At 40.4% G+C, this 10,656-nt stretch overlaps 1 protein-coding gene across 2 annotated transcripts; it reads left to right on the top strand.

Moving 5' to 3' along the window:
- Positions 1-4,154: 4,154 nt before the first annotated feature.
- On the top strand, positions 4,155-8,038 carry LOC140998796 (uncharacterized). Of its 2 annotated transcripts, XM_073469181.1 has the most exons (3): positions 4,155-4,197; positions 4,726-4,875; positions 6,517-8,038. In XM_073469181.1, exons 2-3 carry the CDS (start codon positions 4,728-4,730, stop codon positions 7,593-7,595), a joined length of 1,227 nt encoding a protein of 408 aa, XP_073325282.1. In that variant the 5' UTR covers positions 4,155-4,197; positions 4,726-4,727; the 3' UTR covers positions 7,596-8,038. The 2 variants fall into 2 exon arrangements, with proteins under 2 accessions (XP_073325282.1, XP_073325281.1); XM_073469180.1 differs by lacking the exon at positions 4,155-4,197 and having other exon boundaries at positions 4,292-4,875.
- Positions 8,039-10,656: the final 2,618 nt, after the last annotated feature.

Here is a 10,656-nt window from a genome sequence, read left to right as displayed (position 1 = left end):
TTTATTTAAATTTATTTTGTTGAGTTCTTTTGGGTGGTGGCCTGTTCACGGCCCTCATCAAGAAGAACAACATAACAATTAATGTAATTCAGCGCTAACTAAATGACCTGGCAGTCGGCTGACATCACAGAGGACAGTGGATCAGGTAAACAGCATGACTTAGCTGTAGGGAATAGTTCTTCTGGGTGTTTTTGCTAGTTTGGAGGGTGTAACAGCTACATAATTGTGTCCGTGATAGCTCAATTCACACATTCTTAATTGTGTGTCTGTCAGGAGGCTGTAGTTTAGGAGGTAGAGTGGGTTGTTTAGCAATCAGAAGGTTGCTGGTTTGAATCTCGGCTAGACAGAAGATGCAATTTGAAGATTTCTCTTATGATGAGCATTTTTCACAATGACAACAATTAATCAATTAATTCTGAAAATAATCAGCAGATGAATCAATATACTTGTGAGAATAATTGTTGCAGCGTTGACACCAGTCAGAGAGATTCTACACAACCTGGCAACCCAGAAGATCTTCTTAAAGACTGATCTATAAATTATTATTAAGTAATTTATTCATTAAGCTGTTTGTTGCAACTCATTTTTATCATTTGTGTAATAAAGTGGTACGCAAGTAATATAAGATCAACTTATAGCCTACACGCTGTTATTATTACACACCGTTAGATTCCTGGCTCCCCTTGAAGTATCCTTGAGCAAGGAAACTGAACCCCTTCAGTGTATGAATGTGAGTGTGAATGGGTGAACGTGACAAGTCAAGTCAGTAGACGGGAAAAGCGCTACAGAAATGCGTTTTTTTGTTTTCGTGTTTGTCATCTTGTATTTATCGTGACATTTCATTCAGCAGTGCAGAGATGCCTCATAAAGAGAGGAGATTAAAACAAAAAGAAAAGTAGCAGGAACCAACAAATGTTTGAAATGTTTTGTTCAAAAAATGACTGAAACAAATAATGTATTATCAAAAATAGTTTGTTAATTAATTTCCTTTCAATCAACTAATCAATTAATGGACTAATTGATGCAGCTCTAGTTCCAGGTGCCTTTTTTAATTCCTATTTTTAGCACCTGCCCCTTTAAAGGTCTCTGCACGGCCCTGCGCTTCACCACAACTAACAGCCTCAAATAAATGCAGATCGGGCTCCAGTATTAAATACATAGTGAGAATAATTTTTTCCAGCTCTCTGTAAAAGCTGCCTGTCTGTCCCAGGTCATGATGATCATGTACAGTACATATACAGTGTAATCCTCTCAGCAGCAGCGTGACAGGCTGCTAATATGCTCTGTGCTGAGCTCAGCAGGAGATGGCACTGCTGCCACAGCTAAAGAGGCTCAGCTGCCTCACGGCTATCGATAAGAGGAGATATACATGATGAACCATAAATGTAAAAAATGAAGCATTAAATGATGCTCAGATTCAAAATTGAGATTATGTTGTACTCAAAATAACAAAATAATAGTTTGAAACTGCTTTGAAAGAGGTGTTGATTCTACTCTGTGGTCTTTTTTAGAGGCTGTAGTTTGTGGTGCTGTTGAATTTTATTGTACGCAATATTTTGTCCACCCAATCAATGATATTAGAAACACTTTATTGTGAAGCTTTCCTACTCAGAACTGCAGGGATGTGTGCCTTGGACACTAATAAAACAGGTCATTACTGTCAGATCACCTGTAGACAGACACACACAGTCCAATCTCTGAAACTAAAGTTAGGGTTAACTTTCCCTCCTTTCTGCATCATCCTGAAGTTATCCTTTATGTTTTTTAGTTGCTATACTTGTTTGCTGCCTAATGTGTGTCAGAAATCAATTTAAACAAACAATTTAACTCAGCTGTAACTAACAATTATCTTTATAATCGATTAATCTGGCGCTTATTAACTCAATTTAGCACCAAAGAGAGCAAAGATATAGATTCCTCTATTCATGAAACAGTAATAACAGCATGAAGCTTATAAGCTGGTCTTATATTACTTGTGTATCACTTTATAACACAAATGATAAGAATGAGTTGCGACAAATGGCTTAATGAATAAATTACTAATAATTTATAGATCAGTTATAAGTCTTTAAGAAGATCTTTTGGGTTGCCAGGTTGTGTAAAATCTCTCTGACTGGTGTCAACTCTGCAACACTTATTCTCACAAGTATATTGATTCATCTGCTGATTATTTTCAGAATTAATTGATTAATTTTGTCATTGTGAAAAATTCTCATCATAATTTCCCAAAGAGAAGTCTTCAAATTGCATCTTTTGTCCAACTAACTGTCCAAAACCCAAATACTCTTCATTTATTATCATAAAAGGCAAAGAAAATTAGCAAATCCTTGCATTTAAGAAACTGAAACCTGCTTGAGAAATGACTGAAACGACAGATCAGTTATCAAAATAGTTGGTGATTAACTGTCTTTCAGTCGACTAATGGATTAATCAGCTTATTACGCCGCTCTACATTTAACATCCCCACAAACATTTGCCTCCAAACTGATGATGACGTTTAATCAACACCCCTCTAAAACATTTCTGTCACGAAGGTCATTTTAAAGTGGCAACAGACGACTTTCCCCTCTAGCGTTTCCAATTGTCGTTGGTGCCTCAAAGACAACTGGATTGTTTCCGAGTCCCAAATTACAACAATAAATCATTGAGTCTATTAGAGAAATGAATCACCAGTTAACCTTCCTTTTCCAGGATTGGAGACAAAATTGTAAAGTGATAGCGAGGTTTATAGGGAACCAATGTAAACGCAGATGGTTTCATAATCCTATATCTATTACATTGTGCAATCAGCATTTATTTCATGATGATACGTTGAAGCAGAAAACTTGTCTATTGCCAGTTTAAGTGTGATCGTCAGCATGAAAACTGACCCTGTTATTCTCTTGTATAAAGCACATTTTCTCACTAAAATCCCAACTTTCCCTCGGTGAGCAGGCCACATTCTGTCGCTGCTCAGCCCTGCACACCCTGCACACCCTGCTGCCTTCGTACCTGCGTAATCACATACAAAGTAACACACAGACACATTCAAATTTATGCTTAAATATCCATAGCAAATGCAAAACTCTACAGGAGTCCACCTCATGTCCATCACACTGTTGTTTAAAACCTCGCTAAGGACACTGCACTTCCAAAACTGTGACTTTGTGACTATATAGACACAATTTAAATGTAACATAACTTTTCAGAGCCAGTTCAAAGAAACTAACCTCTCTGTCACAGCTTCTCAAACATGACAGAGCGAATCTTTCTTTAGCCAACAAAGAAAAGTGTCAGATCGTTGCTTTCTACTTTCCATCGTTGACTCAACACGGGTGAGACGTTCTTAAAGGGCCGTGAAGGAAACATTTGATCATTTGATCATTTGCAGTATCGTGACAATTTGGTGACCTCTGCTAAAGAAGATCATGTGATACGATCGAAAGCACACACAGCTATGAAACTGACCTTGTCAAGTCAAGTCGAAAAGTCTTGTGACCTGACATTTTAAGTATTCCCAGGAGAGCCTTACAGACGCATAACGTCCAATGTAACTCCGTCTCATCTGTCCAAACAATGTACAGTGGCTGTTAACTGAAAACTAAAGCGATCATCATTGTTTATTTAGCTTTCATAAACAACGAGGACGTATTGAAAAGCATGAATGAATCCTCATGTTTCTAAACCTGGCATTTACACTTTTGTTGTCTGGATTATAGATTCAAAGGAATATCTCCAGGACATGGCTTCATCTCTGTCACAGTCATCAGATCCACAGTCTTTAATGCACACCACCTGCATGTGTGTGTTCACTGTGATCTTTCAAATAACAGACTGTAGTTTGAACGAGGTGGGTGTATCACAGTTTGTACACTAAATAGAAATGAAATTCAGTCTGTTCTTACTGATGTCAACAAGTTCATTTACACACACACACACACACACACACACCGAGACACACGCACTTTGCATCTCTCACTGTTAGTTAGTTAGTTGTTCGACAGGTTTTTTCGTGTCTGTACAAACAGCAGCCACACCCTCTGAGACGCACATGTTCTCTCACCTCCACACAGGCCAGGTGCAGGGAGGAGAGGCAAGGGGGAGGAGGGAGGAGGGAGAGGGTCATTATCCCCCTGAGGGTGGAGCAAAGGGGGGAGGTGAAGAGAACGGGTGAAGCATTTTGAAGCTCAGACTGACATGCTGCTCCTGTGAGTCCAGGTAAGAGCTAATGAGGCTTCACAGCTCTGGATTTGTATTTTTTCTGTGTAGTTTGAACGCTCATGCTGTAGTCAGGTGTTCGAGACAATGGGATATTTTTCAACAGGTTGAACCAGTCTGATTGTACAGTGTCATGGTCAGGAGGTGGAAGTATTAACAGTCAGGACATGGTCGGGTACAGCTAGTTTGCATCTGTGGAGGAGATTCCTGGCACTTGTTTTGTTGAATATCATTTTTGAAATCACCAAAACAGTTGAACTTATTCCTGACTTTGCACATTTTTCATTAACTGTACACAGCTGTCTGGTGCAGGGTTCAAAACTTAAGTAAATAATGAAAGTATTGATCTGCTACCACAGGGCAGAAACGTTCACTGACAGTGGAGTAATCACATGAAAACATTAATGTGAGCGTATAGAAATGTTTTTAACATTGTTTGGGATCCAGTGTCTGGCATTCCTGAGCCCCTTCACCCCGAGGCTAAAGGAGAAAGTCAACCAACCTGTACCTGTATGTGTTTTGTTGTAGCCATGGATGGTGTGCTGGAAAGAGCGGTGGTGTTGTGTGTATGTAAATTGGCCTGCAGTCTTCTCTTCCTGCCCTCCTTGGCTGCCTCCCGCAGTCCTGTCAGTTTCTGCTGCTGCTGTCTCCTGATCTTCACCGACTTCCTGGTCACAGGTGAGAGTAAGGACATGATCAGGTGTACTGTTCACTACACCCCCATAACACGAGTACAGCAGCAACACCGCTTGTAAGATTTCAATTGTGTTCCTTTCAAACGTACTCAAAGGAAGTTTTAACTGGTTAGGAAAAGGTCTCCATTTATTCTGATACCTGTATATGATGATACGAACAATATTGTTTAAAATACGGTGCCTCTTTCTTTCACTCACTTTCAAAACAGCAGAGGTGGGAAGTAGTGAAGTACAAATACTTTGTGACTGTACTTAAGTAGATTTTTCAGGTAACTAAACTTTACTTGAGTATTTATTTTTCTGCCAACTTTTTGCTTTTCCACCCTACATTTAAACACAAATATCTGTACTTCCTACTCCCTACATTTTCAAAACAGGTTACTTTAGTTTTAGCGCATTTGAGGGGAATTATCGATTATTTTTATAGTGTCATTGCATGCTGCCTTACCAACATCAGAAGACTGATTTCAACCTATCAGTGCAAGAGAAGAAGAAACAAGGTAAAAGACGGAACAAGACATAAACGGGCAGAGGGAGACTCAAATGGGGAGAAACGGCATGTAGTGACAAAGGCTCAGGTTCACTTATCTTAGTACAGAAATGTCCGGTACTTTCTTACTTTTACTTGTGTAAAGAAGTTGAAGCAGTACTTTGACCAGAGTCTTTCTTTACACAAGTATCTGTGCCTGTACTTGAATAAAGAACTTGTGTTCTGCAAAACAAATGCACACCCTAGCTAGAAAGAGCTCTTTAGACACGAGGTGGTGGTGCTCATACCGCTTCTGTCCACAGGGGGCACCAGAATCAACAACATTGAAAGTTCCTTGTAGCAGCTTTAATTAGGATGCCGTTTAACACTATTTATTTAATCAATATGGATACTGTCATTATTTTATATATTCAAAAAAAGAGCTGGAACAAGTAGTTGATCAATAGACTAGTTGAACAACAGCAACACAAGTCTTTTTTCAAGCAAAAAAGCCCAAAAATATCAGCTTCGATGTGAGGATTTGTTTGTTTTCTTTTGTTGGCAAGACAAAATATTATGACATTAGTATTTTGAAGTGGCACTTTTGATTTAAGGAAATTATAATGGGCATCTGTCACCATCTTCTAATGCATTGACCAAATGAGTATTCAAATAAGTGGTAATGCAATTAATATTTAGTTGCAGCCATACAAGAAACAAGCAGAAACAACAGAAGTTTTTTTGTCCTCACCTTGAATCTCAGTCTAAGATTTTTGTGACATCATAACTAGTTTTAAAGCCAACTGTCATAGAAACTGGGAGCTGGAAACCTCCAGTGCACATTAACATGCTGAATGGACTTCTCAGTGAAGTAGGAGACGTGAGCAATGAGCAACGTTTGAGGGAAAAGGAGTAGATGCGATTTTAAGAATGTCTAACTAGATCATTTTTTAACTTTTTTTTGTGGAAAAACATCACAGACATCCAAAATTAATATTCCAAGCAGGGTGTTTTCATATTTCTTACAAGATGTCTTGAGGGGATTTTTCATTTCATTTTTTTCAAATTAACTGAGCTGCTGCACAATCTCTCACTACTCTAATCCAATCCAGTTACCAAACTCTATAATAACTTGTTATCTTTTGTCTGCCACAGTTTTTCTGAGCTTCCTTTACATCTGTGGATCCTGGCTGACTGAGCTGACGCCACCCAGTGACACCATCGCCCTGTGCTTCGTGCTCTTCCTCAGCCACACGTACGGCGTGGTGTTGCTCCTGATCACACCTCTGATTGCTGCGGAGACTCTGACCAACCTGCTGTGGCCTTACTCTGCTGTCGCTCACAGGACAGCAAGTCCAACAGTGACGGACTCTGACGGGTGTTATGTTGGGGAGGTGGAACACAAGGAGGAGGACAACCCAGACGAAGACAAAGAGAAGAGCTTGTCTCATGCTGTCAGCTACCTCTGCTGCCTGTCAGTGTGGGTCATCGTCGCCCTCGATGTCAGGTGGCGATGGAAGTGGGAGGAAGTGTGGGCTGCTGCCTGTTTGCACACAACCAACTCCCTCATCAGATGTTTGCCCAACCTGTTCAGCCCCATGTCCAGCATGGTGAGCCCCTGCTGGGTCATGGCCTTCCTCACCCTCCTTCTCCTCCTGACCATGGGCACGGGCCTGCATAGACAACACCGGGCCCCTGCACAGATGACACGAAGCCAGAAATATGGAGATAAAAAGAAAGGGTACACTTGCTGGCAGTACCTCGTTCCAGCACAGCCTGTGAACCCTGGGATGTCGGTTTCAGCGGCAGCACAGTGTGTTGACCCAGAGAAAACAGAGAGCAGCTGCAGCGTTCACAGAGCGTGTTCCTGGAACAGCATGCAGATGTCGGCGCATCACCATGGAGACTTTGTCCTCATCTCCCCTGGGTGTTTTTCTGCAGGACAGGAGCACGAAAGGACAAAGGCAGGTACACCCCTGACATTTATCACCGGGGACCACGTGGACTTGCAGCACAGGAGCCAGTGTGGGTGGCGACAGTGGGGTTTTCCCTGCCTGTGGGTGAATGTAATGATAGGGTTCATCAGTGTGCTCCTCATCTTTGTGCTGCCTCTTCACCTCAGTGTGAACATTTGTCTCATCAGGACTATAGAGACTCTGCTGGAGCTGAGCATGAAATCTTTGGTTTCATCTGCAGCAAACACAGGAAACACTCACGCTGAAACACTTGCATAAAACCAGAGAGCAAAAGTGGGCGCTGATTGGAGGCTATATGCAACAGGATCCCTGGATTAATATTGCATGTGTGCAGACAGCATGTCTGGCTGTCAACAGCGGTTTGATTACAGTCTAAATAACCATTTCTGAACGGCGATTCACATGCAAGGAACGATATGTGCGATCCGCTGAAAGGTGCTGAGGAGGCAGGTCGAGGCGTGCTTGGTGGAAACAAACTAAACCTGACTGGAACAGACGGCTGGAAGGCCTGCCTTTATTGTTCAGAGCCTTCAGATCTGCAGCGATTTGTCGATACACAATGGGGCACAGAATGAGCGTCTCCACTTTAAGACTAATCCAGGGGCAAACAGTGTTTTGAAAGTAGTAATATGAAGTGTGCTGATGCTGCGTCACATAAACGCTGGCGAAAGCGATGTATAAATAAATACTGAGTGACTTGAGGGTGTGCCACAGATTTCTTCTTTGTAGTTTTGTCTTTGTTCTTAAGTCAGACGGTTTCGAAGGATTGTACTCAGTCTTCAGAGGTAACTAAATACATGAAGTCAAGCACAGTACTCGAATAAAATGTTAAGGTAACTTGAGTATTTCTTCCATTTTATGCTACTTTACTTTCTACTCCACTACATGTCAGATGGAACGGTTCAGTTTTCCTATAACTTGTATTTGACAGCTGTAGTTGTAGTTACTTTTAGGGTTAAAGGAGAAGTTCACCCAAAAATGAAAATTCATTCATTCATTCAATAACTCTTCGAGGCCAAAAGAGGTAAAATTCTACCATATTCTGAACCGATAGGAGAACGTTAAAATTCATACAAATCTGAGAAGTTGAATTAATGATCTCTTGACCCTGTAGTGACCCCTTCAGGGACTCGGACCCTTATCTACGTGCACCACTGGACTACACAACCTTGATGTATATAAAGGAGTTAAAGCTAGCTGCTTCTCAACCAGCTACAACAGTAAAATGCTACTTAGGCCTAAATATTGGTGCGTCAGTATTTTGATCTAATATTGTTGCATATATAGTGTATATTAGTCTCAGCAGCGATTTTTCTGTATAACATATCTGCCTTTCAGAACATTTTTCTAAAAAATGCTTCTGTCATTGTACAGCCACTTTTTATGGTAGAGTGCTTAAATGTTTCACATTTACGTACTTACTTTACCATTTTTGCTTTCTTGCCGAGAGTTAGACAAGAGGAATAACCACTCTCATGTCTGTCAAGGCCACTAGCCAACAGCCAGTTAGCTTAGCTTAGCACAAAGACTGGAAAACGGGGTAAAGCAGCTAGCCACGCTCTGTCAAAAGGAAACAAAATCAGCCTAAACTGACGAATTAACATTAACTACATTTTGTAATTTGTCTTTTTAAAAAAATGGATTAAAACAGTTAATTGCAATTACATCTGTTAGTTTGTGAGCTTTAGAAGTGCTAAATGACTAACTAGCAGCTGGATGTTGTTAGTTGTTTCCTGTCTTTATGCTAAGCTAAGCTAACTGTCTGTAGCCTTGTACATGAGTGTTATCTCTAACTGTATCTAGAAAGCGAGTGAACACATTTCTCAAAAATGGCTAATTCTTTAAACCAAACAATCAAATCGAGGCTTATTGCTCCTGTGTAAGGATACAAAGAAATGTGAGTTAGTTAGCTATTGTGTCACCGGAGAATTAAAGGAACGTATCAAAACATGCAGAGGACTGGGTTTACTGCCAGCTCACATGTAGAGACAGAGGCTGTGGCGGGAAGAAATGCACTCATGTATCCTGAAGTGACAAGAGTTTGTATCTGGTCCAAAAGGTGAGCAGGGATGAACAGATGTCAACACCAGAGGGCACTCCGGTACAACAACAGCTCCCAGCGACTGACGCCTAACCCCCTGACATGTACACAGACGAGCCGTAGGAGGTAACAGGAGAGGGATGAGGAGGATTGAGGAAACAAAAGAAGGCATTTTTAGGTTGTCTCACCTCTGATGGAGCCGGAGGGCTGAGTGAACCACCTCTTCTTTCAGACCAGTGCACACAAATACTTGAACTGCAGCTCACACTGACTTTGGAAAGATTAAACAAAAAGGCCAGCTTCCTCTGCGGGTGCTATTTTAGGACAAAAGGTTAATGAAAGCAGTGGATTTGTGTCTTGGAGGATTTTTTTTTTTAGGATATGATGACATTAAGAGGAAATGTGTTAGTTGCTGTAATGTCATGAAATTGTTGCTATTTTTTGTGGACTCCTTGGTCAAAAAGTCCTGTAGGATCTTAATAAGAAATTCAATTTGATTATGGTCAGATTTATATATAAATATGCTACAAAAAAGTCTTATAAAAGTTAAAAAATATTAGACTCTTATAGGATTTTTAAGTATATAATCCAATAGGATTGATTATAGATTATTATAATCTGATTTGACAGATTCTGACATTTAAAAAAATAATAAACATGGCAGAAGCAGCGATACACTCATTAAATTGAGCTCACTCAACTGTGCTGGTGGCATGAGAAATATCAAGACGCTGTATAGTAGTACAAGTAATTTCCCTCCTTAACTGCTCCCAGACAGATGATTGATCTATTGATTCACCTTCATGTGACCTCTTTCTTTTTTGCTTTCAGGTCCCATGTTCAAAATCTTGAAGTCCCAAGTTGCACAGCACAGTTTTTTAGAGGTCTACAACCTACTAAAGATGTAGGTACTCCTGTAAATGTTCCAAAGTTTGGACATGTTTTCGAATGTACAGTATGTAACGTGAAGGAGGGCCGTATATTGATATGATACTGATATCACGATATGAGACTTTAAATATCGCCTTAGATTTTGGATAAGGTTATATCGTGATGTGTCCTAAGTGTTGTCTTTTCCTGGTTTTAAAGGCTGCATTACAGTAAAGACATGTCGTTTTCTGAACTTACCAGACCGTTCTACTTGTTCTAACATTGCCCTCAGTCATTATATCCACATTACTGATGATTAGAACAAGAAAAGTGTAATCTGATCAGGTCCACCATCGTGAATACATTGGTGAAGATTGTCAGTCATCCAGGTCATGAGCCATAAGGAGG

This window comes from Pagrus major, chromosome 6, assembly GCF_040436345.1.
Source record: "Pagrus major chromosome 6, Pma_NU_1.0".
NCBI lineage: Eukaryota > Metazoa > Chordata > Actinopteri > Spariformes > Sparidae > Pagrus > Pagrus major.
The sequence above is the reverse complement of the archived record's forward strand: the minus strand, read 5'-3'. Positions and strand labels throughout refer to the sequence as shown.